This window comes from Aphelocoma coerulescens, unplaced genomic scaffold (genome assembly GCF_041296385.1).
Source record: "Aphelocoma coerulescens isolate FSJ_1873_10779 unplaced genomic scaffold, UR_Acoe_1.0 HiC_scaffold_87, whole genome shotgun sequence".
In the NCBI taxonomy this organism is placed as follows: Eukaryota; Metazoa; Chordata; class Aves; order Passeriformes; family Corvidae; genus Aphelocoma; species Aphelocoma coerulescens.
The window spans coordinates 426,020-453,804 of NW_027184071.1; the positions used below are offsets into that span (position 1 = coordinate 426,020).

At 51.3% G+C, this 27,785-nt stretch overlaps 2 protein-coding genes across 2 annotated transcripts in view; one reads left to right on the top strand and one right to left on the bottom strand.

The window, feature by feature from the left end:
- Positions 1-27,785, bottom strand: part of LOC138102578 (uncharacterized) — a 171,268-nt gene that overhangs the window by 15,474 nt on the left and 128,009 nt on the right. The gene's annotated exons all lie outside the window — the stretch shown is intronic.
- Positions 11,542-27,631, top strand: LOC138102548 (serine/threonine-protein kinase PAK 3-like). Its single transcript, XM_069000260.1, is given in 13 exon segments — positions 11,542-11,546; positions 13,024-13,148; positions 13,151-13,273; positions 14,195-14,232; positions 14,670-14,819; positions 17,330-17,464; positions 17,742-18,086; positions 22,795-22,907; positions 23,573-23,690; positions 24,508-24,607; positions 25,042-25,238; positions 26,887-27,024; positions 27,459-27,631. Coding segments are annotated over 13 exon segments (1,716 nt in total). The 3' UTR covers positions 27,588-27,631.

Consider the following 27,785-nt stretch of genomic DNA (forward strand, 5'->3'; position numbering starts at 1 on the left):
GCAGGCAGCTCCCGCAGCAGCCTTGGCTGGACACAGGGGGCCGCCAGGCACAGGCACCTCTGGGCAGCCAAGTTGCCTTTGGCCAGCAAGGCTGCAGCCGGCTGCTGAAGCCAGCCTTACCTGCTTGTTCTCGGCCAGCATGGCCTCGAGCTCCAGCTGCTGCTCCTGCGGTGGGCTCAGCAGCTTTGGCCCCAGGCAGACGGCCAGGCTGCTGCAGGTCATTCTGCTGCTGGACACGTGCTGGCCGATGAGTCGCAGCAGTGCCAGCAGCTGCCTGAGGAGGAGCAGCTTTGCTGCGGGCAACTTCTTGGCCCCCCGAGGGAACAGGAAGGCAGCGTCCATCAGCAGGCCCACGTTGCCCACGGCCGTCCCCAGAGCTGGCCCCAGGCAGGGAGCAGCCAGCGGCTGCTGCGCAGCTCCGCAGGCGCTCTCGGCCAGCGCTCAGGGCTCCAGCGCTCCCGCGGGAAGGATGCAGGGCGTTGCTGCCCAGCTCCTGATTTCCCCCGAGCTCACGCAAGGGAACGCTCCCCGTGCATTGCCCCAAAATCAGACTGCCAGCCAGCAAGAGCAAGCTGTCCAAAAACACAGCCCCTTCAGGAGAGTGTCCCCTTTCAGGAGAGTGCCAGGCTTCCAGCAGTGCCTGCTGCGGAGCTGGAAGCTGCTGCCCACGTTTACTCTTTGAGCTGACAGATCTTGTCCTCCCTGCTGGCCATCTGCATCGCAGCCATCCAGTCCTCGTAGAGGTCGGTGACGAGGAGCTTGCCGGGGATGCTTCCCAGGAAGTCCTGCCATGCCAAGGGCTGCCAGTGAGCCTTGGAGCACGGTGGCGCAGGCAGGAGCCTTTGCAGCTGCAGCTCAGGAGGACTCACCTTGAGGAGCATGGCCAGCAGCAGCACTGGCTGGCTTGCCATGTCGACGTGCAGGCCGTGGTCCAGGGCCTGCCGCAGCTCCTGTCAGGCTTTGGCGCTCTCTGCTTTCTGGAAGATGCCTTCTGTTGTGGGCCCTTCCTGGTGCAGGACAGCCAGCAGCTCCTGCAGGAGAGGCGGGAGGGCAGGGGCTTGTGTGAGGAGCTGCCCTGTTCGCAGAGCTCTGCCCCAGCCTGGGCTCGCTGCCTCCTGCTGCAAAGGGGCTGGGAGCAGGAGCCTGAGGCACGGCTGAAGAGCCCAGTGCCCCATGGCTGGGGGACATGCGTGGGGACACTGGCTGTGCAGCATCCAGAGGGAGGGACGGGCAGCCCTGTGCGGCCGCCTCACCTGGATGGGCCGGGGCAGCGTGCCGTCCTCCGCGCAGACGGCTGCCAGGGGCTGCCCGAAGAGCGCCCTGCTGCAGCCGGAGCCCTCCTGCCCTGGCGCCCGCGCAGCCCTGGCTGGGCCCCGCTGCAGAGCAAAGGGCCAGGGCAGCCACCTCCTCCTCGTCCTGCCGCTGCTGCTGCTGCTGCCGCTGCTGCCGGTCCCTGCTGCTGCAGAGGAAAAGAGAACCAAAGGCATCAGTGGAGACAGCCAGGCCAGCGCTGCCACAGCCTGCCCTGCCCTGCCCTCAGCACCGTGTGGAGCCATGCAGAACCCCAAGCAGTGAGCAGGCAACTGCAAGTGTGGCTGCACCTTGGAGGCTTCTGAGAGCTGGAGTGTCACTGGGAGAAGCTGCCCCGGGCCTGAGCCTGCCCTTCTCCAAGCTGTGGGCAGCACTGCAGGCTCTCTGTCCATGCACAACCATCTCCAGTGGTCACAGTCCAGCAGGTGCCCTTGCCCATGTCCAGGGGATGCCCTCCTCAGGGTGCCACAGCTGCATGGCCACACTTGGGGCACAAGTGAGGGCAGCTCGGCCAGAAGAAGAGATCGTCTTTGCTTTTGCCTGGTCTCTAGTGAGGTGGAACATTCGGATGAGAGCTGGAGCATTCTGATGGAACACTGCATGGCTCAGCTGGGCTTGCTGGAATCTGTTAGGCACATTCGCTAACTCGATGGGCATTGCTAGGGCATCTGCTCTCCTGTTCCCTTTGGCATTAAATCCTGGCAGGTCAGTGTGTGATCTCACACACTATGCATGACATAGAATGGTTGCTTTCAGTGGGAGATCAGTTGAATCAATTTTGAAAGCAAGTTATGAAGTTTTGGGTTTGCAACCTCCTTTAGTAAGGCTCTCTCTGCCCTGGAAACTACACCTGCAACATAGGCTGAGTCAGTTATCAAATTAAATGGTTCACTGAACCACTCAAATGCCCTGACCACGGCTGCAAGTTCTGCCACTTCAGGATCCTTCAACTACCTGTACATCAGACTCCCACTTCTGAGTGCAGGGATACTTCCATGTGATGACAGACTTGCGGGAACGACCGCAGGCATCTGAAAAGATTGTCAAGGCATTTAATGGTTTTCTGCTTTGAATTTCTTTTGGAATCAGTTTGAAAAGGCAGACCTGGGGCTCAGTGGTGTGCCTGCTGGGACGACAGCGCTTCCTGTACCTTACAGATGGACTGTCTCACCTCCTCTGTTAGATGCCTGGGTGATGGGAGGTCATCTTTCCCTCGCAGGAGGTTGAACAGAGGAGCGAGATCTTCTGTTGTCAGCTCTAGGAGAGGCCTCACCCAATTGATGGACCCGCAGAGCTGATGGAGTTCCTGCAAGGTCTTAGGGTTATCAATTATTTTGACTTGTTGGGGAACCACAGTCTGCTCATGGATTTTTAGTCCAAGGTATTTAAATGGAGAGGTTTTCTGGACCTTTTTGGCCTGGATTTCAAATCCATTTGCCTCTAAGGCCTCAATTACCTTCCCCAATGTCCAGTCTAAATAGGATTGGTTAGGAGCACACACCAAAACATCGTCCATATAGTGGAGCACTATTGCCTTTGCTGCTAACTTTCTGACAGGGGACAGAATGCGAGCTACATACCACTGGCAGATGGTGGGTGAGTTCTTCATGCCTTGTGGCAAAACTCACCACTGCTAGCGCTGCACGGGAGCCTTTCGGTCGATGGAAGGGACCGAGAAGGCAAACCAGGGCACATTGTCTGAGCGTAGTGGGATCTGGAAGAAACACTCTTTAATATCAATGACTGCTACCTTCCACTGCCTGGGGAGCATGGAGGGTGAAGGCATTCCGGGCTGCAGGGGTCCCATGTCCTCTATGACTGCATTTATTTTCCGCAAGTCCTGGAGGAGGCGCCACTGGTCTTTCCCCAGCTTTTTGATTCCAAATACCAGGGAATTCCAAGGGCTCTTACATGGTTCGATATTTCCTCTTTTCAATTGCTCCTCCATGAGTGTGCTGAGTGCCTTTAATCTGTCATTTTTCAAAGGCCATTGATCCATCCAGATGTGTTTGTCAGAGATCCAATTTAATTTCTGGAAGGGGCACTCCGCAGTGGCCTGTACAAAAAATGTTGGGGTTGAGATGGAATTTCGACTCGAGCCTCCCACTGGGACATGAGATCTCTGCCCCGCAATGGAAATCCAGAGTCAATTACAAAAGGACGGACTGATGCTATCTGTCCCTCTGGACCCTCAATTTGGACAAGTGCCTTGCTTCTTTGAGCAGATATAGATCCCCCCCCACCCGTCACAATACCTTCTGCCAGCTGCAGCTCCCAGTGTGACGGCCAATTGTGGGAAGAAATGACTGTCACGTCTGCTCCCATGTCCATCATTCCTGCCAGGCTGATGTCTGAGCCTTGGCCAGACAGTTTGCAATTAAGCATGGGTTTGTCATTCCCAGCTGCCTCAGCCCAGAAGACAGAGGGGTTGTAGTCCTGTGGCGGACTACTGGGCATGAGAATAGCTTGGGCCACAACCTGGTTAGCAGCAAGAAAATAGGGAGGGTTAACACACTGGATATTGACAGTAAAGAACCCTTGTGGGCCCACTTGAACAATTTCTGGTGTAACACAAATGTCAGCTGGTGAATGTACAACATCTTTTAACACAAACAATATACAGTCTCTCAGACTCTCACAACTCACGACGATTCTCTGGGGTGTCACTGAGTCCATTTGAGTTGCACTGGTCGTGGTAACCATTTTCCTGGTGGCAGTTTCTTCATTCATTCCCCCATGTGGCCCTGCCAATCCACACAGTCCTGTCAGTGTTTTGGCTGCATCCCATCGGCGGCAGGCGATGTCATTTTCCCTGGGGAGACAGCTCAGGAACCCTGATTAACTGAAGCCAGAGCTCTGCAGTTTTGGGCCAAGTGCCCTGGTTTGCCACACCTGTGACAGACCCAATTAGCATTTCTATTGCCCTGAGATGCTGTTGCATCAGCAGCGGCTGCAATTTCTATTAAGTTTTTCCCCGTTTTTAAATTTGGCTGATGAATTGGCACCAATGTCGTGCAAGCACGAATCATTTGACTTAAGGTCGGTGGAGGTTCGAATGGAAGACCCAAAACCACTCTATTACAAGCATCATTGGCATTAATCTTTGCAATTTGCGTTAGAATATGCTCTCTTGTTTTCGGATCTTCCGCTTGTTTTTCCACTACCAGCCTCAGTTTATCCACAAAATCAATAAATGGCTCATTTTGCAGTTGCCGAATCTCAGTGTAATTCAATTGAGGTGCTAATTTAGGGGGCATCATTAAGAACGCTTGCTGTGCTGCTTGCTTTACAGCATTCAGGAGCGGCTCTGGTGTATTTTGAGCCTGGTTCTGGGGCTTGGCTAATAACCCCTCACTGGTAAGGTGATCCATAGAAACCCCCGCGTTGTTTGGATCCTGCAGTAAAATAAGGAGGATCTCTCCCAGTTGCTTCCTCCAACCTTCTTCCCACATTTGAAACTTGGATGGGGAAAGCAAGCAGGAGAAAATGCTTTTGAGGTCATGTGGCACAATCACTGTACCGGTGAGAGTTATCTTAAGAAGGTTCTTAAAATACTGATTCTCCCTCCCAAATGCTTTCTGGGCTTTGCAAAGCTCTTTCAGCCCTGCAGAATCAAAAGGTTTCCATGTGGGATTACTGCCAGTTCAATCATATGTTACAGGAACAGCAAAGGGATAGGAGGGGGCTGAGGAGACTCCCGGACCTGATTTCAAGATGGTTCCAGTTTCTACCCCGTGGGAACTGGAATGGGGGGCGTGTGGGAGCCAGGAAGTCCTCCACAGGGGGCGGGGTTGGAGGACCAGGAGGCGTGGTCACAGGATGGGCGGGGATTCCCAACGCAGGGGGCAGTACCCAATGCATGGGAGGAACCCGATGATATCACATCTCGGGGAGGGGATAGGAAAGGGTTGGGGGTAAGAGGGCGAAAGGGCCTGTGGGAAGAACAAGGGGGGGAGGGGTGAACTGTGCCATGTGGTCAGCGCCATTGTTCAGACACGTGGAGTGGGGGGGGACAATGGCAAACAGCATTTAAAACAGTTTTCTGGGCTTACAACTGGGGAGGAGGGTAAGGGATACGGGGTTTGGGAAGAGGTCGAGGCAGCTTGACCAGAGCTACCCCAACAGGGTGGCTGAAAAGAGCGAGAGGGGTCAGAGAGAAGGTAGCAACTCTGTGCCTCTGGGCATATCACCCCATTCAGTTTTTCCAACGAAGGGGAAGTGGGATGAGGAGCAGGAGGGGAGGAAGGAGGGATACAGGAAGAACTGCAAGGGGATTTGTGCTTTTCTTTTACTTTCTGATCCATTTTATGCAAGTCCCGAAGCACTAGAACTAGAGGAAAGAATTTTTCTCCAGAGGAGTCCCCTTTTCGCTTTAAATCAGTAATCTTATGCCCCACAGCCTGCCAGAAGGCAGGAGATTTTAAATTTGCTGGAGACACTTGAGGAAGGTAAAAGAAAAGCCAGCGAACAAACTGTTTTAACAGACCCTTTGAAAATTTGAAACCAGTAACTGAAAGGAATTTCACAACTTGGAGAAAAACCTCTCTTTGGGGCTGAGAGAGTTTGGATCCCATCTCTCTTTGGGCACTTCTTCTGCCCACCACCTGAAAAAAGAAAAAAGAAACAAAATATCAGGGACCAGGGATACTCGCACAAGTTTCAGAAATCAGCACAAATTTGTCTGGTCCCACAGTAAAAAGCACAGGTTGGGTTCTCTGAGGCACGCCTGCTCTCCAAAGTCAGTTCAGTGCAGAGTGAGTGGGAGTTAGCAGCCTTCTCTCAGGGCACTGCTCCTAAAACAGAGCAGACTGCTCCGAGAGGCGTTAGCAGTCCAAAGTCGCTTCTTATCGCTGTCCACTGACAGCCACGATGTCGCAGGGATCCACTCGTGTGAGCCCCGTGCTTGGTGCGCCAACCTAACGAAGTTCTTGCTGCTCGGGGCACGAGCTCTGGCGTGCCCCAGGTCAGAGACAGCCCAGCTGCGTTACTTCTGCCCGCCGCGGAAGCGACTTCAGCATCAGGAAAAGAGCTGCTGGCTGAGTTAGCTAGCTGGCTTCTCGGCAGAGGAAACATGGCAGGAGCCGATGGTATCAGCTCACGTTAGCTCGGAGACAAAAGAAGAGAGAGGCTGTTCTGGTCTGGCTCCTAATAGATTTCTTGTTAGAAGTTTCGCAACCCGAACGAGCTGAGAAGGGATGGAATGCGATGGGATCCTCCCTGAGGCTTGTCCGCAGTTTTATAGAGTTTGAAAACTGCGGGGAAAGGGGAAAACAACCAATGAGTTACAAGCCAGGGGGAGGAAACAATTTCACAAGAACCACTGGGGGAAACCGAGGCGGGAGTTATAACAGAGAACCAGTGAACAACCAAGGAACCGAGAATTTTCCCGAACCGGGGGAGGCGGCTTGTACCCGGGCACTGCCCAGGGGGGTGCGGCTTAGGCTTCTGAGCCGCCCATTGACCCATCCTCTGAGTCTGCCTCTTCGGGAAACTCGATCCAGTGGATGGGCTGGTGTAGTGGTTTGGTCCAAATACTCATTCCTGTTTACCTTGTGTGAGGTAAGAATGAGGAGAAACGCAAAGCAGGCACCAAACTTGAAAGAATATAAAGAAATTTATTAACAGACCTAAAAGAGGGAAAAAAAAAATAAAATCATACCACACCTTCAGAACACTTCTCCTCCCCCCCATCTTTCTCCCATCTCCCACTGACAATATAAAAAGACAACCCTTGGGATGTTCAGTCTGTTTACCACTTCCATAATTGTTCAGTCCGTTTAGGAAGAGGAGCCTCTCTTGCCCATGCTATGGAGAAATTAGCACAATGAGACAGCTGCCCGGGTTGGTTCTCTGCTCACATGTGAGTCCCTTCCCCCGACATGCAGCTTTTCCCACAACTGCTTTCGAGGGTCCACTCTTGAATTACTGGGGTACAAATTGAAGGTTGAGCCATTCAGAAACAAAAGTTCTCTTCAGCCATCTCTGGGAGCATTTCATCTCTAAGAACAGAGGCCCTAATCCTTCCCTGGGAGCAAAGGGTCCTCCTCATCTTCATCTCTAGGGCTATCTCTGGGAGCATCTCTAGGAACTGAGGTCTTCTCCTTTTCCATTTGGAGCAAAAGTCCTCATCACTTCCATCTCTCCCTGTTCAAACTTCTCCTCAAATTACAGCTGCTTCAGCATCTGCCTATCTCAGCGCAGGTGCTTTTGCTCACAAGTACAAGTTGAACACTCCACCCCCCCATGCCTTCATGAAATTACAACGGGTACTCTGATACATCATAGCTTTACAACAGAATATCAGCTTTAAGCATCTCGTCTTTCTTCTCCCTCAGGTTTTCAGCTCTTCACAGCACTAAAAGGGTTAATCTCACCTAGGCCTTGCAGCTGGAATTTCGCTTATCGCTGTTGGTCACACGATCTTTTGCCGGACAGCAGGGCAGCTTCAGCTGAATCTTGGCCGCACTGGAGAGGGGGAGCCGGGCTGCTCCGGCTGCCCATAGCAGGGCTGTGGGGGTGTTCCGCGGGTGGAACAGGGCCCACCGGCTCCAGGATGGCTGTGGCGCGGCCCGGCCTGGCCCGAGCAGGGCCTGGGCTGGGCCCGCTGGGCCCCCGCACAGGGCCCACAGCCTCCTGTCCCAGCAGCAGAAACGAGAGAGGGCTCTGCCTGGGGTGTGTCTATTCTTAAGTGTGGATCACAGAGGCCACAATTTTTAGTGGCTTCAAGAATTGTCCGTATTCAAACTGGCCAGCTGATAGGCTCTGTCAGGTCACAGAGGAAGCTGTAAGCACCCCTTTGCAAGAGCATCACTTCTGGGATTATGCTTTGCTAACCCATGACAGCTGGGATTGATTGGCATCACGCTGCCCCAGCCCCGCAGTGGGCTGGGTCACACCAACAATTTCAACTGTTTGTTTCCTTACCTGAGGAAAATCGGATGGATTTCCTGTCTTTTCTTCCAATTACCATTGTTTTCAAGAAGAGGATAAAAAGCTTGATGAGTTTTGTTTAATGGAAGCTGCGCTTAAGGGACCAACAAGAGCTGCAGAGATCCTTCTCATGTAATAATCCTTAGAGATAGTATAGATAGTTAGTATAGCAAAGTCCCTCTTCCAAACTGCCTGTCAAGCTGGTGGGAATCTTCAGAGAAGCAAAACGTGCTTTTGCTGATGTAGTTGCCCCTAACTAGGTCAGCCAATCAAATCAGCTGCCAAGGCAAGCTCTGCTGACTCTTGGAAAAGCTGTGGCTGCTTTGGGGTCTGAGTTTTTTGTTGGTATAGAAAAGTCATCTCTGCCTCTCTGCCAGGGCAGAAATTGCCACTGCAGAGTGGGCTCTGGGAGAGCATTTACAGATGTGAAAGAAGCAGGTGGAGCCTCATGTTTCCTTTTTCTCCAGGCTGAACTCCTGATAGCCACAGGAGGGAGACCAAAGCTGCAGCAGCCCAAGCTATTCTCAGTTTTGCTGCGGCACTTCCTGAGCTGCTGCCTGCAGACAAAGGAGGAGCGGCTCTGGTCTGCCAAGGAGCTCCTGCAGGTAAAATGCAAAGGGGCTGCAGGTCAAACAGTGTCCGAGGATGGGCTCCTCCTCCACTGAAGCCCAAGGCATCAGATGAGCCCCCTTCCTCCTCATCTCCACTTCTGGTTCTTTTTAAATGATGATGGTGACAAATCCTAGGCTGGGCTGGGCTGGTAGGAGCCTGTAAAGGTCATCTGGTCCAAACAGCCTGCAATGAGCAGTCCCTGCAATGAGGGACAACTTGAAAGAGATCAGGCTGCTCAGAGCCCCTTCCCACCTGACCTGGAATGTTTCCAGGGAAGGGACACTTACCAGCTCTCAGGACAACCTGTGCCACTGTTGCACTATGTTCCTTAGACCGACTCGGAGTAAATCCCCTTTTCATTTAAAAATATTACCCCTGCCTTTGAAGCACTGAGCTTGGAAAGTCATGGTTCATTGTTCTTGGTTGGTTTTTTTTTCCTTTGGGCAGCATCCATTTGTAACATCAGCCAAGCCTGCGTCCAGCCTGGCACCACTCATTATTTCAGTGAAGAGGTGGAAAGAGAAGAAAAGACTGTGACAATCACATCAGGACTATTTTCTCCATGACCAGCTTAGATGAGGATTGTAGAGTAGGATTGCAGAGTAGGATTGTAGAGAAGGATGGCAAATAATTAAAGTTTCTGAAACCTCAACTCATTTGGAAGATTTCCTTCCTTTTTACCCTGTGAATGAGCTCAACATTTCCTTCTCAATTGTCCGTTGTTCCTTAAAGGTGGAAAGTGACACTTATGGCTTCTTTGGTATGGTTTGTCAGTGGGGCAGGCTCTTCTTCATTCATCCTCTCCAGACCACACTGCCTTTGCAATACGGCACACTGGCCGGTTTTTGCCCAGCCATTGTGCTTGTAGTTGAGGCAGAACGGGCAATGGCATTTGCAGGCAAAAGCAGAGGAGGAGTTGTGCAGCCAAGACATCCTGTGCAGATGTAGGTGTTGAGCTGTGACTCGAGAGCATTGGGGATCCTGCCACTTGGATTTGTATCCCTAAGTGCAATCTCTTTGGCTCGGGGAGAGTCTTGCTCAGCTGAGAAAGCAGAAAGCTCAGCGAGGGTGCTCTGAAAGGTCTCGTCTGAGGCAGAGCTGTCAGCGAGCGTGAGGTGAGAGCGGCCCGGCCTTGCCCAGGCCGGAGCCCCAGCAGAGCCCACGCAGAGCCCAGAGCAGCCTGAGGCTGGGCAGAGGCAGGCTGGCAGGAGGCCCTTGGAGCTGCAAGAGGCAGCAGCCTGGCACTGGGTGCCTCTTCCTGGGAGCGGGCACATGGTCCCATCTCAGAGCCAAAGCGGCAGCTGGCTGCTGCCGAGGGAAGCGTAGCCGTGCTGGGCACAGCGCAGACTGGTGCCATTGGCCGTCTGGAGGCGGCCCAGGAGGAGAGAAAGGCAAAAGGCAGCCGAGGGCGGGTGCCCCGGCTGAGGATTGCTACTCTTCTGCCGGCTGCCCTGGAAGTCCTGGGAAAGGTTAGCAGTGTGTGCAGCAGCCTGGGCACAGCGGGAGGGAGCCGGGCTGCTCCGCAGGCTCGAGCACGGGGCAGCGTCCTTCAGGCACGGCACTTCTGCCAGGGGCACCGAGGCCAACGGGAGGCAGCGACAGCTCGTCAGGTCAGATCTGCAGGAGCCAGTGCCTCACACAGCTCGGGGAGGAAGCGCCTGCAATCCTGCAGTTCTGCACTGAGTCAGAGCAAAGGTGTGGAATGCAGAGCGTTCTGCAGAAATATTCGGGGCCACCAGGCCAGCCTGCTTTGTGCTCTCCGGGGCACAGCAAGCAGTGCACCATGCAGCTCTGAGTTGCTGGCAGAGAGGTGTTAAAAAGGAACTCACTTTTGGATACAATTAAATGGTAACAAAGTCGTCGAAGCAAAGGAAAACTGCTTATGAGTAACGATTCCGTTGAGCCGGGTGTGTGCCTCCCTCCCCGAGAGCTCAACACACCCCCCCTCTAAGAAAATGGCTGCTTTTTAGACCCTTTCCCAGCCGGGACGGTCCCTGTCCCCTTTCCCAGTGGGTGGGTACTAAGAAACTTAGGTGCTCTCCTGACCACCTTTTTTTCTGTCCCCTCCCCTCTCATCCTACTTCCTTTTTAGTCAGGTCTTCAACCCTGCCCCTCTCCCAGCTCCCAGCAACACCCAGCAATTTAACTAGAACAGCTCCAAACCATAAATCCAACATACATCCAACAATTTTCATTCTTTGACCTAAACCCCTTTTGGCTGCAGCAAAATATTACTTCCTCTCTCAGAGGGAATCGGGGATGTGCCTGAGGCTTGTGCTTGAGTAGTGAACTGATTTGGAAGGGAGCAGAAGGCTTTCAGTAGGCAATTTGTGTTTTCTTTATTACTTTGGGAAAGAAAGATGCAATGTGGCTTCACGCAGCAAAAGCACTTGCAGGGTGCAGTGACGAAATGTTGTGTTCAATTCCCAGGGAAGGAAGGTGTAAATGACCATCAGAGGAGAATTTGAGGAATGGGTGTTACGGGTTCAGGAGGACGCCCATGCCCAGAGAACTGAAGACCCAGTTAGAATTGCAAAGCAAATGAATTTTAGTAGTCACGTTAGCAAGAAATACATACCGGCGCCTGGCTGCTGGAAAAGCCACCGAGCAGGAGAAGGAGATAGAGCATGGCTCCTGAGTGGGAGGGGCAGAAGGGCAGGACTCCTTCAGGGCATCCCCTGGATAAAAATGGCGTGCGTCATGTCGTCCTCTCCCCTCCACCCCAGGAGCACACCTTATATCTCCTCCTCAGGAGTGGCCAGTTTCAACATCATTTCGTCCAGGGCCAGCTTACGAGATGAGGTCACATTGGCCCATGATCATACTCCATGCCAACAATGGCTCCATTATGTATTGTTTCTCCTTTCCCAGGATGAGTTCCACCAGGTGACCGATACCTAGTTTCATTTCTAGAAGTTAGTCCCGCTAACTAACAATACAGTCGTCTTCTGCATTATCTTGTCGATGTGCAACACTGCGGACCAAACATGTCAGGCCTCAGATCTGTCTCCTATCCCTGACACATGGGGATGTTCCCCAAATGACCACCAGAGACCCTCAGGACACCCCTACTCTCACATCAAGAACTTCTGACAAGTGGTTTAAATATGTCAAATAGTTTGAAGTCATGTTTAGCCTGTGAGTTTCAGCAAAGTAATGAGTGTGTCTTAGTTCCATGGGTACAAACTAGTAAGTGAGATTGCTGGGTGTGCACGTGTTAGGGAAGTGATTCCCCATGCACCCAGCGCTGAAATCAAGTGACGCCTCCTTTCTAACGCTGAGCTGGCAGCAGGGATGGATCCCTGCTTGGTAACCTTTCATTGTGGTCACTTATATTGAACAGTAAAAAAGGTTGAAATGAAATATTTCAAGCCGTTTCCCCCTGGTTTCCCCTTTCTGGGGGCCAAAGCTCTGTGCCCCAGGTGGCCTGGGTGTGTGCAGAGAAATGCAGCCCCCACAAAGCCCTTGGTTTTCCCACAAGTCATCATCACTCCTTCCCAGGTGCGCCCAGCTCTGGCAGGAGAGAGAGAGCCCACGGCGCAGTGGGCACCGTGCCCTCCCAGCCGGGGCTCTCTGGCACAGAGCAGCAGCAGCGCCAGCACCTTTCAACCCGCTCCTGGCCTTGGCTTCAGCCGGGAGCCAGAAGCCTCTGGAAATCAGCACTGCCAGTTGCATTCCCAGCTTGGAGCAGCTCCTGCGGGTGGGCAAATCCTGCCCGTTCGACTGCTTCCATAGAGGACGAAAGGCAGAGGCAGAGATGTACCTACAGAGGGGACCAGGGCGTGTCCAATAAAAGTGCAAATGTGTGGGGAGATTTGTTAGGAATTATTACAGCTGTTATGCAATTAGTGCCTTCTCTCCTGGATCTGTGCAATGCTTTGGGCCATTTTCTTGGTCTAGTTTCCTTTGCTTTGGTCCCATCTCAGTGTTCACTTGGGGTACAGGCTGCAGGTGCTTGGGGCACTCTTTGAGTACTCTTGGAGCCCTTGAACAACAGGGTTTGGCCCACGAGGGGAGTTTGTGCTGCTTTGTGACAGAGGAGAACTTCCCAGGCTATTGTGTGTTTGCTGCAGGGAAGCTTGGGTTGCTTAGCATCAATTCCCAGACCAACGCAGAGCAGCTGCTTTGTGATGTCAGGGCATGGTTGCCACGTTGTGGTGCTGTCATCAGAAGGTTGCCTTGGTGCACAGAAGGTCTCAGTGTCAGAGCAGCTCTTGGGCTTGCTCAGAGCAGGAGCATCCTCCTGGTTGAGGCCTTGTCAGGGGGCAGCTGCACTCTGACAGGAGCCTTGTTTTTTCTTGTGTTAGAGCACAGTCTGCAAACTTGCACAGCAGGGCTAAAATCATGGAGGCATTTGCTGCTGCAGTTTGCACTGTGTATGGCATTGGTTATTCTGCCTATTACCTGACTAACCTGACACGTGAGTAGAGGTTTTCCCTGGGTGTAACCCAACCTGGCTTGTGTAGGGCTTCCTGCTCTTTCTTAGTAACTGAGTTGATTTTGAAACAAAAAGACCATTAGGATGCCACTGCTTTGGTAAAGCTCCTGTCAACACGTTCAGCTCAAAAGAGGGTGTCTGTAGCCAGGGAGGTGCGGGCAGCATTTGCAAGGGAACGTGCAGGGGTTCCCTTCCCTCCACGGGAGAGTCTGTGGCAGCCGAGTCTGTCATTTCCTCAGGGGGCTGGGTGAAGCAGGACAACTTTGAAAAGGCAGCCTGGGAGGTGTTCTCAGAAGGCCTTCAAAGAACTCTGCAGTTGTGCCTGGAATTCAGGGAAAGCTTCTTTGTTTCTAAATTTTGTCATGAAAAGATTTGACTGTCTAACTCGACCCTTTAATGAGTGCTAAAATAGTGATTCTTTTTGCAATGAAGTGCAAACTCCCAAACAGTGAGTGTCTGCTCCTGAACCCCAGAGCTGCTCCTGGGCTGTTTCCCAGTCAAACTATGACATCTCAGGGGGGTTTGGGGGAAGGTTTTCTGGGCAACGGTTTTCAGTAACTTAATGGAATTAATGCATGCAACTTATTTTTTAAAAAAAGAACCTGAAGGAGAGGATAAAAAAGGCAGCTTTAGCTGTTGGGCAGAAGAGAAATATTGGGTGTTGAAGAACAATTTGCATTTTCTTGATCAAGTTTGTATTCATTTACTGGCAAAAGAGGCCAAAGCCTAGGCACAACCAAGAATATTGTCCTGCTCTCTTGCTGGCTGTGTGGAAGAACTGTGTCTGCTGGAGGGCTGTTGTGAAAAGAAAACCCTCTCTGTTTGGGTGGACTTGTTCTGCGGGATTAACCAGCACAGACGGTTTTTTCACAGCATCTGGTTCATTTTCCCTTCCCACTGCAGGTCACATGATCCGTGTATTCGTCAGTCCTGATCCTGAGGTGAGTGAGACAGAAACTTTTGATGTTCCTGGTGTTTAAGAACTGTGTAGAAATCTGTGAGCTTGGCCTGTGGCAGTAGAGTAAGGAGGCTGAGCTGGGTGGGCAGAAAGAAAATCCATGTTCATGTCTGCAGCAGCAATAGCAAAGGCATCGCTGTGTAATAGCTGCTTTTGCATTTCAGAGCTGTCGCAGAACTAAAAGCCCAGCTTTGCAGAGAGAACGTTGCTTGCTGAGAGTAGCCAGGCTGCAATATCTAATTCAGAGCAATATGCAGTACTGTTGAATTAGCCCATTTTACTTTAGTTGGAGGCACTTGGAATCCCATTGCTATGCAAGGTTATGATTTCTCCTTAGTAGAGCTGGTTGTAGAGCTGAATAGAGATAAGGTTAGAAATGACATGTAACTGCCTGTCCCTCACACTCCTGCCTGTCCACAGAGCCCAGAACCAACCTCAGGCTCTCCTCTGGCTCCCTCTGCTCCTGGAGAAGAGGTTGAAGAGGCTGAAGAGGCTGAAGAGGCTGAAGAGGAGAAAAATGTCCAGAACTCTCCAGCTGTGGTCAGTCATGAATCTGAACGTCGTGAGCCGGTAAGTGGCAGTTGTGGTTGTGGCTGTCTTTAGAGGAAATCAGAGCTGCAAGTTTCTGAGCGGCCAGCACTTGCTGGTGGTGGCCGAGGATGCTGAGTGCTGGAGTCCTGCCAGGACCTAGCGATTCCCCCCAGCCAGTGAGAGCTGGAACACGGCCTTTGAGCTGTCATGTTCAGGCCCCAGCTTGCTGGGATTCCAAGAGGGGCAAACGTGAATCATGAAGGCTCCCCTGTCGCCAGAGGAGGGAGCGCTCCAAAGACACCGCTCTCAGCCTTGCCAGACACGTGGGGGACACGGTGGCCTGGAGAGCCATGTCCCACTGCACAGGCTGGCCAAGTAGCTGCTGGCACAAAAGCTGTTGATGTGAGCACACAAGTGCTTTGGGGTGGTTTGTCCACATGAGCTTCTTGGGTGGGCTGAGCTGGGAGTATTTCAGAGACACACTGGGGATGGGGAGCTGCTGCTTGAAGTCAGGGACTTTGGTGCCTTGGTTGCCAGGTTGTTCTCTGGCCTCTTCAGGCAGAGCAGTGAGGAGCAGAGCTGACAGGGGCTCTGAGTGCGCCTGTGTTTTTGCTTTTGATAAGCTGCAAAGAGATGGTTGTGTTGTCCCCGGACCTGTGTGGGGCCACTCTTCTCCCGTGTGGCAAAAGAAGCAAAGTGCGCAGTTGGGAGCCCTTCTTCCGTGGCAGAAGCCAGAGGCTGCCATGTTTCTGCAGATACTTTCTGTTGTGAAGTCTGTTTTTAAAACTGCATTTGAAAACTGCATTGGAGCCTAGAGTGGGGGCAAAGATGTTGCTCTGAAGTAGGTGGCACTTTCATCTTTTTGTTTGTTGGTTTGTTGGTTTTCTAGGAGGAGACTCCCTGTCTTTTCTTTCTCGGCAAACAAAGGTGCTTTTACTCAACCTTTCCTGGACTTTTCTAGCACTGGACGAGATTCTGCTAGAATTTTAGCTTGCAAGCTGGCGGTTCTGGAAGTTGCAGTATTTTTGCATGAGAACACGTAGTTTGGGGCAAGGAGATTGGTGCAGAAGGAGCTGTTCTGGTGTCCGGCCAGCCAGCAGGGCCTTGCACATCACTCTCAGGTTAACAGCGCCCGTGCCTTTTGGCAGCCCAGGGGAGCAGAATGTGTTGTATTCCAGGTATGGGAATTCAGCAGGAAATCCACACCCTTGCATTCCAGCTGGTCCTCTGAGGTCAGAGGGTCTGGGAGGGGCTCAGCTTCATTTCTGAAGTGCAGCCACTTTAACATCATCAGTCTGGTTGAGTCCAAGAGAAGAACTTGCCCCAGTACAGATGCACAAAGAGTGCAGTTCCCAGTGCAGTGCCCTGGGTCTGATCGCATTCTATAAGGCCCTTCCTGCTCCAGGTTCCCCAAGAGTGTGGTTTATTGAAGCAACAGGAGAGCAAGTTCAGGATTGCTGCTGATCAGGGCACTGGCTACCAAGTGTTGATGTGTGTAGTGAGGGAAAGCATAGCATAGGAAAAGAGAGATGATAACAGTGAGATCGATCTGTCTATCTATCTATCTATCTATCTATCTATTGATCTATCTATCGATCTGTTTATCTAAATGAAACTTCCTGGCTCTGCTCCAAGGCAATTGGAGGTGCAAAGCTCACCTAAAGACATCCTTTCAGGAGAGGAGGAGAGACATGTTCCATCAAGCGATCCCGAGCAGGCAGAGATGTTTCCCCCTCCAGAGATGGTTGTTTTTTCCCCTCAGAGGTGTTTTCCTCCCCCTGTTTATCCGTGAAAGTTTGGTCTGTCCTATGGGTGTGGAGCAATCCCATCCTCTAGGTGGGGTTTGGTGACTCTGGTCAAACATGCATTACAGGACACATGGTTTCCATCACTGGCATCCTGAAGGGTGTCTAAGTTAATTTGTTAATTGGGCCTTCTGAGGGTCTCTGTTACTGCCGGTCAGAATTCTCAGTTGACAAAAGAGGGAGGACAAGAAACACCTTGGTTCCCCTCCATATACTGAGGTGGCCATAGAGGCCCTCTGACCTCCATTGGAGGCTCTTTGTTCGCATCCTCATCTCCTGAATAATCCAGGATTTGTAACAAGAGTGTAGATGTCAGAAAGGCAGGAATGGCAGTGCAGGCCTGAAGAGAACATGAACTCCAGAAGTGTCTCTCACAAGGAGCAAGCTCCCACAGGAAGCCACCTGCAGAGCCAGGGTGGGGCTGTGGCACAGGGCTGGGTGTCAGTCACTTCTGAAAGACAAGCAGGACACGGCAGAAGAGGAGCGAGGTCCTCAGCAGAGCCTTGAGAAATGCCCCACGTTCCCTGTCAGATGCCTAAGAGTCTGTTGGAGCTTCAGTCCCAGATGGAGCCTGACTGTAGTGCCAGTGTCACTTTGGAATCTGTGCCTCCCAGTGGGCAGAGAAGGACCCGGGAGAGCAGCAGCACATTGCTTTGGGAATGTGCGAGCCCATCAGTCTCTGAGTCCTGCCCCACAAATATTTTATGGGAAGTTGAAAGCCATCTTCTCTTGCTTTCTGCGCAGCTCCTTCTAGAGAAAGAGCATGAGCAGATTGCTCTATCAGAGATGCCTTGCCAGACTCGGCGAGAGCTGTTCCCAGCCCGAGAGCAGCTGCAGCAGCTCAGGCAGCAGGTGGAAGAGGCACAAGAGAATGGCCAGGTGAGCCTGCCTAGCCAGGTGACAGAGTGAAGGGCAGGAACAGGGACATAAAACGGAGCTCTTGGGACTGAGGAGGCCAGGAGTCCCACAGGCACTGAAAGCACAGAGCCTTGTCATCTGCAGAGACCAGTGCTGGGACGGGAGGGTTCCAATGGAAGCAGAGCTGGGTAGGGAAGCAGAAGGGAGGGGCTAAATGAATGTGATTTTGAGGCTGAAAGAGGAAAAAGCTGAGCCTGATGGCAGCTGCCAGTCACTTGCTCTGCATTTGTGTGTACAGAACATCAAGGCAGAGCCACAAGCAGAGCTGCCCGAAGCCAAGAGTGACATCAAGGCAGCAAAGAGGAGGAGCAAGGAGGACATCAGAAGCATCCAAGAGGAGAAGAATCTCCATCAGCACAGGAGCGATCTACAAGAGCAGGTGAGTGTAAGAGCTGAAGCCACTCCACTTGTGAGACATCCTCTCTCTGCTTCTTTGCAGAACATCGACAAAGAGCTGCAGGCAGAGCTGCAGGAAACTGAGGCTAGGATCAAGGCAAGGGAGAAGAGGCTGGATGAAGGACTGAAAATCATCCGAGAGGAAATTAATCTTCTACTCCAAAAGCATGAGGCTCTAGAAAAGCGAGTGAGTGAAACAGAGAGAGCCGCTGCAGTCACCAAACTGGTGGTTTCTGCCCTTCTTGCTTTTCCTCTGCAGAGCAGCAGGCGGGTGGGGTGATGTCTCTGAGCGCCATCCTGCTGTGGTCTCTATCACAGCCACTCTGAAGGACACGTCCTGGGCTGCTGAATCTCAGCTGCTGCCCTGGACAGTGCGACTAGTCCTTTGGCCTTTTGGCCAGCAGTCATCCAAATGGATTCCTGCTGGCCTGTTCCTGCTCTCCTTGTTTCTTGAGGTGTTTTTGCAGGTCAGCTTGGTGACCCTGATGGATCTTGAAACAAGCTGTCTGTATCCCTTGTGAACCTGTTCTTTCCCTTTCCTCACAGTCGCTGACCCACGGCTGACAGGGATAAGCTGTAGTGTCTGACTGCTTTGTTGTGTTTGACTTGAGGTGGAAGTGTTGACATCTCACCTGGCAGCCTGCAAAGACTTCCAGCAAGTGATTGGCCACAAAGAGCCCCAAGGCTGGCGTGGGGCACAGGAACTGTCCCAGCCGGACCTGCTGCAGCTTGAGCCCGTCCCGAAGATGGTGGAGGAAAAGAGGACTCCATGGGAGGAGGTAGAACATTAGAACAAGGAGATGCAAGTGTGTCCATAGCCCTTGGAGGGGGAAAAGAGTGCTTGGGAGGAAGTGGAATAGTCATTGCAGCAGTCATCCTTCAGAAAATCCATGAGAATGTTACAGGAATCTGGCCATGAACTCAAGTAAAATCAGCCTTTGGTTTTGACCCATCCGGTTTGAGAAGTGGACATGCAAAAAAATCCATTTTAAGAGCCCTGCATGTGGCTGACAGCATCTTCCTCTGGGCCTGCATTTGAAATGGGATCCCAGGGCAATCTCTGCCAGCCACACTTTCTGACACAACCTCATTTCTTGTCTCAGATCTACACAGGCTCTCGCATGGAACCTGCTCCTGCAGCAGCAGCAGCAGCAGCATTGTCTAAAGGAGCCTTTGGACCCCAGCCTGAGAAGTGGAGCCCGGGCAGTTTGCTCAGCTCCAACAGCGACACAGCTTCTTCCCATCAACAGGAGATGGAGGATGACCTCCTGGAGCTACTGAGTACGTCTTGTGTATTTCTTGTGTGAGGGACAGTGTATTGTGTGCATGTGTCAGCATAGCTGTGCCAAATGTTGCTCCGCAGTTTGGTGTCACAGGGACATTTAGGACTCCTCACAGGAAGTGCTGTGCTCCGAGGCAGCGAGGGAGTGCTCTGGGTGTTCCTGCTGCCTCTGAGCACAGCTCAGACTGCCTTGGCTTTGCCTGAGCTTCCCTCTCTGCTGAAGGCAGAAGCAGGGATTGTTCCTGCATCAGCTGTGACCTAGCAAATGATCTAGGCAAGTCCTCTGTGCTAGTGGCCAAACTGAACGGAATATTTGGCTTCCTAAATTCTCCTTAGACTCCTGATTTCTCAGCATTCATCAGAGCAAAAGACCTTCGCAGAAATTGTTTGGTTTTGGGGTTTTGTCTTTTGGTGGGTTTGTAAGGATTTTGGTTGGTGGTTTGTTGTTTTGGGGTTTTTTTGTGTTTGGTTTGGTTTGAGCCTTTTTTTTTTTTTTTTGGTGAAGTTGTTTTTTCTCCATCCTGAAGGAGCTCTTCTTCCTCATGTGTCTTATTGGTGTAATTTTGATGACTGTTACTATTACCACTACTACATCTACAGTTGGTTTTTATGACAATGCAACATTTTTGCCAATGACCACTTCTTTGAAAAAACATCAAGTGACAGCACAAATTGAGAGCAAGAGGTGTTTTCCACATGTCCCCAAAGAAAAAGCAGATACTTTATAACAATCCCTATTTAATATCCTAGTTTCATGCTTATAAGGATGTGTCCAAGAGACACATTGATGTGGCGTGGTCAGGTAAAACTGCACTGCAGGCATTTCTCAGGAGTGAGCCTCCAGCCCATCCACTGTCTATCCCTCAGATCCGTGGCACTTTTTCATCCCTGATTCCCAATCATTCCCGTGACTGTTAGAATGCCACCCGTTGGCCCAAGCCCTGCACAGCTCACTCTCTAGGAAAACACATGAAGCCCTTTGTGATTCTGCAGCACAGCCCATTGAATCTGCTTCCTGCCCATAACAGCTGCCAGTGCTGTGCTCTCAGGTAAGACCTGGGGGGGGCTGAGAACAGAGCCCAGTTGACTCTGTGTCTACCATCACCTGTTGGGACAAGAAGGGCATTGATGTGCACCTCGGTGTGTCTGATCTCAAAGCCAATCCTCTTGTGTCCTGAAAGGGGGCAAGAGCTTGGAACAGGGCTCGGTCTGGCTGTGGCTTCTTCCCAGTGCTTGTCAGTGCTCATCCTTGGGCCTTCCCAGCCCTGCTGTGGTACCTGCCCTGCCCCTGACGGCCGCTGCGACTGCAGAGGCTGGAGCCTTCCTCAGCTGAGAGAGTCCTGCTGCTGCCCGGCCGCTGCAGCGCGGAGCTGCCGGGAGGCAGCAGCCCCTCGTCTGGGCCGGCTTCTGCATGGCACGGCCTGGACTCACGAGAGGCTCAGCATCTCCTCTGGGCAGCTGTCCGTGCCACGCCGGCGCCCGAGGAGCACTGCTGTCCTTGCTGCCCGTGGCCGCTGTGCCGAGCTGGGAAGGCGGGGACGTGTGCGGAGCTGAGAGGGCGAGTCCAATGCCAGCGACTGATCCGCGCAGTCAGGGGGAAGACAAGCAGTGTGGTTCTTCACATGGGACACGGGCAAGGGCATCTTTGAACTCAGCCTGCCCATAACGGCTGAGCATCCTGATGCGGAAAGCCCCGTTGGTATTGGTCACAACGTGAGCTGCTCTGGTTTACAAAAAGAAAGGCATTCTTTTGGCAAGATGCCCTCCTCTCCTGCGAATGCATCTCTCTGTGCTTTGTTTCCTCTCAAGAGATCTCTTCAGAGGACTGTAGAAAATCAGTCTCAGTGCTGGCCATCTGTGCTGCAGAGCTGCCTGGCTTGTTGCTGTTGCTGTTGTGGTTCTTGTCGCTGTTGTTGTTGTTACCCAGATGACCACAAAAGGCTCAGAGCCCCAGAGAGTGGGGCTGCCTTTTGTATCTCCTGGAAGGTGGCATGTCTGCTTTCAAGTGAGCATCTTGCACTTTGTTTCCCTCAGGGAAAATGGTGAGCATGGAAAATCCGGTGATGAAATACACTGAACTGGAAAATATCGGCAGCGGGTGAGTCCAACCACAGTTTCTTCTACAAAACCATGGGCCAGCTGTTCTGCTGGTGGAATATCTATCAAGTGTCAAGTCAGGCAAGCTGCAAACATGTTCAGACACTGGGCTTAGATTGGCCCATCTCTCAGTGCTGGTCAGAATTTGTAAGTGTGGTCAGAAGGCATTGTCAAAGACATCTCCACGCTGCCACGGTCTTGCCTGCAGCAAGGAACAGGAGCTGGAAGATCTCCTGTCTCTCAAGTGTGGGACAGCTGTGTGTTAATTTCCTTAGCATTTTTGTATGTCTCAAAATCATCCGGCCACACTAATGAAAGGAGAATCTTGCTTGCCTGAAAGAGCAGCCTAGCCCCTGGTAGCTGTCAGATAACAGTTCTCAGGAACAGTTCTTTCCAAGAGGTTGCTGAAGGAAATACTCGGTGGTCAGGATTAGAACCACACAGTTTAGAAACGGAAACTCAAGATGAAAGAATAAGCTCTCTTTTTGAGCTGAGGCACTAAAGCCCAAAGCTTCAGGAACAGGCCCAGTGCCCATGCACTGGAGAGGAAAATGCATCATGTGCCCTCTGGCAGAGCCCTCATGCCTCCTGCAGGTTTTAGGCACTTAGAGCAGAGATCTCCTGTCCGGGCTGGCTTTCACGCCAAGATCTAAACAGCTTCTCCTTTCTTTGCTGCTGTTTTGTTTCTAGGGGTTTCGGAGAAGTTTGCAGAGCATTCGACAATGCCACAGGAGGAGAGGTAAATGTCAACAGTCCCTGCAGATTCTGCAGCTCTTGAGGGCTTTCCCCTCTGGTGTGAGTTGTGGCTGGAGCTTTGGGTCACCAGGAGAGCTGTGCTGCAAAGGCACAAGAAGCACAGACTGGTGCCAGCCTGCAAAATACATTTGGGACAGTCGTTGTCCTTCTCAGCTGCCAGAAGGAAGGCAAAGAGAGCAGTGGTTCCTTTTGGAGAAGGAAATGCTCACTCACTCTCAGTGGCTAAAACAAAGGTGGTGCCTTAGAGCATCTCACTGCTTTCTTGTGGCTACAGCTTCAGAGTCCTGAATTCTCATTTCTGGCTGCCAGCAAATACATCTGAACCTTACTGGTAGTTCCTTAGCAACCTGCAGTGCTGCACTTGGGAACTGCACGTAGGGAGGGATCTGCAAGGCGTCCCTAAGAGCCCTAAGCCCTGCTTATAGCCCAGGATGTATCCATAGAGTAGCAAGGCTTGGATTACTTCTCTGGATCCCAGGCAGAGCAGCAGAGGGTGTGGGCAGAGCTTTGTGGGTGATAGTTGAGACACCATTGTTACCAAGTGGACAAGGCAAAACGTCAGTGGCCATGTGTCCTGTTTCTGGCCCACAAGGGAGCGGAGAAATGGGCTGTTGGAATGTCAGTTCCTAATTACTCCAGTGTCTAATCACAAGGCACTTTGGCACAGCTCAGCTGTGTCATTCCAAAATCACTCGCTCCATGTGTGTTGTGGTCTCGTGCCACCAACTTCTCAAGGTACTGATTGTCATTGTCATTTTAGGTGGCCATAAAGAAAAGTAGTCTGCAAGGACTGAGGAGGAAGGAAGTAACTGTCAATGAACTCATGATCATGAAGATGAATAGGAATCCCAACCTGGTCAACTATTTAGACAGGTGAGTGGTCGTGGTCTTATCCCATGAATGTTTGTTTACCTACTGCAAGCATGAGAGGTCAAAAACCAACTTTGGTCTGTGGCAGAAAATAGAGCTGTTAATTACTGATCAATTATTATTTCTCTTCTCATCTCCAATGGATGGGAAGAGAGTGCATTTTGTCTGCATTAGTCTTCCCTGGCACACATCGTTTGACAATTCTTCAAAAGCCTGCACCAGTGCTATCTTACTAAGTCAATACCCTCTAAGTTCACTGCCACCACGTTGTCTTGGGGCTTGATTTTTCTCAAGAGTCTTAAATGCTGATGAACCATCCGAGAGAGGATTTCCCTTGGACTGCAGCCCCTCTTTTCCATTGCTGTGCATGCCAGGAAGACTAGATGCTTTTTTTCCATAAACACCATGTGTGACAGCTTTTTATCTGGGCTGTTAGTAAACTGTGTTTTTCACTTGCTGGCCATCTAAGACATCTCCTTTTTCACAGCTGTGCCTTTCTCCTTGACACAGCACAGACCGCAATCACTGCACAGCCTAGAGGGAACGTCTATTCCTTTGAGTCTGTCCTCGTTTCAAAGGGACCTGGAAACAAGAATCAATCGTTGTCTTTTCCAAACAGTGGCGTAGCCATGCACATTCATCTCCATGGCCTCATTTCCTTCTTTCAGCTACCTTGTGGATGATGAAGTCTGGCTGGTGATGGAGTACATGGATGGAGGCACTCTGACTGATGCCATCTATGAGATGTACATATCTGAAGATGAGATGGCAGCCGTCAGTCGGGAGGTCAGGGATCCCACCTGTGCTTCCGAGGGCTTGGGCAGGATTGTCTGGGAAACAGGGGCTGAGAACTGGAGGGATTCCATGTGCCAAACTTTGCTTCTGTGTGGCTGCTATGCTATGGGGAAGCGGGGGAACTGCGTGGCAGTGTGCCTGCACTCCCTGTACTCTGTTCTTGTACTCTTATCTCCTGCTGTTGCATTCTCACTCTGTCTCTTGTATTTGTAGTTGCTGTTCTCCACCTTGCCTCTCTGAATGCTTGCCTGGAGCCTGTCTGCACGGCATTCCTTGCCTGTAAAAGCAAAGGTGCTGGTAGCAGAATTGGAAACTAATGGTAAAAGGGACTCATTTCTCAGAGTCCTCAGCTGAAAAGGGTAATAGTGCACCCAAAATGCTGTTTGCTTCTGAAAGGCGACTCATGTGATACTTCCAAGTCTGTGCTGAGGCCAGCAAGAAAACCTTTGCCATGCAGCCTCCCACCCAAAAGTGAGCCGCTTCACAGCAAAGGGAGGGACTCTTTCTTTCTTGGCAAAGCCTTGCTTGTCCTCTGGATGAAGAAAGCACATCCACTGCAGCAGCAGTCATTCTGGCTGCTTTGCAGAGGACAGTCTAGAACAGCAATTCCCGTTGGCTCTCTCAAAAGCTGACGTGCCTTCCCTTAGAAAGGTAGTGTTGGAGCAGCAAGCTCTTCCTCTCAATGGCTCTGTGTTCTGCCATTGCACTCTATTCCCCTGGAAAGGGAATCTTTTAGAGCTGTTTCCTTTCTTGTGGGCTCAAATCACACCACTCATTTTTATCCTCCTGTCTCTGTTTTCTCTCTCAGTGCCTGCAAGGACTGGATTTTCTTCACTCAAACCATGTCATCCATCGAGATGTGAAGAGCAGCAACATCCTTCTCAGAACTGACGGCTCTGTCAAGCTGGGTTGGTATATTCTTGGCCAGGCAGAGCGTTCCGGGCATGTGGGGTTTGGGGCTGCTTTTGAGTGACTGCCAGTTCCCCCAAAGTGGTGCTGCTGGCAGTGCAGGGACCCCTGCAGCGAGCTGAAGGCACAGTTGCAACGTGCACAGAGGTATGGCGAGGAAAAAGCCGTCCAGAGTGGCACTGGTTTGGGTCTGTGTGTGTCCCTTCCAGAGGGAGGGAGCTACAATCTAAAGGTTCCAGGGAATAAAAGCCACTTCTGGGGGCAGGATTAAAAAATTTAAAAAGCAGCCACTTCCGTGTTTCCTTGGCTAAAGTCCTGAGGAAACAGAGCAGGGACGGATTTCCAGGAGATTCAACAGCGCTTTCTCAGACTTACAGTGGGGAGTTCTTTTGCTTGGTTTCCTAATTGTACAGAACTTTTTTGTTCTCCTCAGCTGATTTTGGCCTCTCTGCTCAGCTCACCCCTGAGCAGAATCTAAGGAGCTCAGTGGTCGGGACGCCTTGGTGGATGGCGCCTGAGGTTGTGCTAGGTCAACCATATGGCCCCAAAGTGGACATATGGTCTCTTGGAATTGTGGGATTCGAAATGGTGGAACGAGAAGCTCCTCACTGGAATGAAAGTCCTACCTCGGTAAGGAGCAAATACTCACTGATCCCTCTGTCTTTTTCACCTATCCTGTGTTCTGTCCTCCATCAGACAAAATCCCATTGCCGTCTGCTGGCACTGCTTCCACCAAGGTCCCCTTCTAAAAATGGCCCTGCAGCACATCAGCATCTGCTGTAGTTTTGGTTGCATCGGTGGGGGAACTCAGGCCCTACCACATGCAAACACTCTCCATTCTCAGGCAACACTTTCCTTTGGGTTTTAAGTTGTTCCAGCTCGTCTGTCTGTGTAGAGGTCTCTAATAACACAAAACACACATCTCAGAGCTGGTGTTACATTTCCAGAAAAGAAGGAAAGAAACCCAAACCAACAAAGTTTCTAAAACAGTGGTTTTCTAGAGAAGAACTGCACTCCCTGTACGGTTTCTTGGCACTTGCCTAAAACCTGGGCATGAGGGTGTAAAGGCCACATAGTGTCTTCTGCTTCTTGTGCAGTGTTGCTGAAACACTTAGTGACCATATTTCTGTCATAGCCCAAGCCACGTTCTCCACGTGACCAAGCTGCAGCCTGGTGACACGGAGAGCCTGCCAAAACCTCCCATTTGTTACCTGGCACTTTCTGGGATGGGCACATCTTTAATGCATTGACTTGAGTATCCAGAAAAGCAGAGGGCTACCATAGGGATAGCATTTCTCCTTCTGCTGATTTGACCACGAAAAGTTTTTCTTTTGCCACATCAGAGAAGCTGGAACTTGCAGACTGCTGCGAGACAGAGCTGCAGGTGGCTCCTGTGTGCCCAAACAGGCATTTTCATCCCAATACGTTTCTGCATGCATCTTAACGTGTCTGTGTTGAATGCGAGGTTCCAAATGTTTCTTTCCTTACCTGAGCAATAACTCCCTTTTCTATAATAATACTTGAAAACAGTTAGAGCAAAGTCCCTCTTCCAAACTGCCTGTCAAGCTGGTGGGAATCTTCAGAGAAGCAAAACGTGCTTTTGCTGATGTAGTTGCCCCTAACTAGGTCAGCCAATCAAATCAGCTGCCGAGGCAAGCTCCGCTGGATGCTGGAAAAGCTGTGGCTGCTTTGGGGTTTGGGTTTTTTGTTGGTATAGGAAAGTCATCTCTGCCTCTCTGCCAAGGCAGAAATTGCCACTGCAGAGTTGAGCTTAAACAAGGGGCTCTGGGAGAGCATTTACAGACTTGAAACTGATGCCTGGAGTGGCTACCTAAAACCAGAGACTAGACAAGAATAAGAGAATCAAAATAGGTATTTATTTGAACGGCCTTCAAAGATACAGCCTGGGCAGTCAAAAGGCTACATCCAAGATGGACCCTGGGTCATGAGTTCTTCACAGTTTTGTAAGCTTGGTCCATTTCCATAGCAGGGTTAATTCTCCAATTATGAGCCCAGTAATGATGTAATTAGCCCAAGTTTGCCCCTCTTCAGAGGCTTTGAGTTCACACATTTTGGGCCCTGGGACAATCGGAGTGTCCTTGGAGAGCAAACCTAGAGAGGCTTTGTTATGTCTAACTAGCACGAGAGAACAGTAGCTAACAGGCCACACAAAACTTCCGAGCTACACACTAGGCAGTACAGGACTTGAAAAATAGAAAAGTTAAAACCTAAGGCATCAAAAGAAGCAGGTGGAGTCTTGTGTTTCCTTTTTCTCCAGGCTGAACTCCTGATAGCCACAGGAGGGACCCCACAGCTGCGGCAGCCCAACCTGTTCTCGGCTTCTCTGCGTCACTTCCTGAACTGCTGCCTGCAGAAAAACGAGGAGCGGCGCTGGTCTGCCAAGGAGCTCCTGCAGGTAAAATGCAAAGGGGCTGCAGGTCAAACAGTGTCCGAGGATGGGCTCCTCCTCCACTGAAGCCCAAGGCATCAGATGAGCCCCCTTCCTCCTCATCTCCACTCTTGGTGCTTTCCAAATGAAAATGGTGAGGAATCCTGGGCTGGGCTGGCAGGGACCTGTAAAGGCCATCTGATCCATGTGGTGTGCAATGAGCAGGGATATCTTGAAAGAGATCAGGCTGCTCAGAGCCCCTTCCCACCTGACCTGGAATGTTTCCAGGGAAGGGACACTTACCAGCTCTCAGGACAACCTGTGCCACTGTTGCACTATGCTCCTTAGACCTACTCAGAGTAAATCCCCTTTTCATTTAAAAATATTACCCCTGCCTTTGAAGCACTGAGCTTGGAAAGTCATGGTTCATTGTTCTTGGTTGGTTTTTTTCCTTTGGGCAGCATCCATTTGTAACATCAGCCAAGCCTGCATCCAGCCTGGTGCCACTGATCCAGTCACTGAAGAAGTGGAAGGAGGAGGAGAAAAGATTGCAGTGGCAATCCATCCATTCAGGACTATTTTCTCCATGACCAGCTTAGATGAGGATTGTAGAGTAGGATTGTAGAGTAGGATTGCAGAGTAGGATTGCAGAGTAGGATTGTAGAGTAGGATTCTAAATAAATAAAGTTTCTGAAACCCCAACTCATCTGTAAGATTCCTTTCTTTCTCACCTTGTGATTTAGCTCAACTTTTCCTTCTCAATTGTCCGTTGTTTCTTAAAGGTGGAA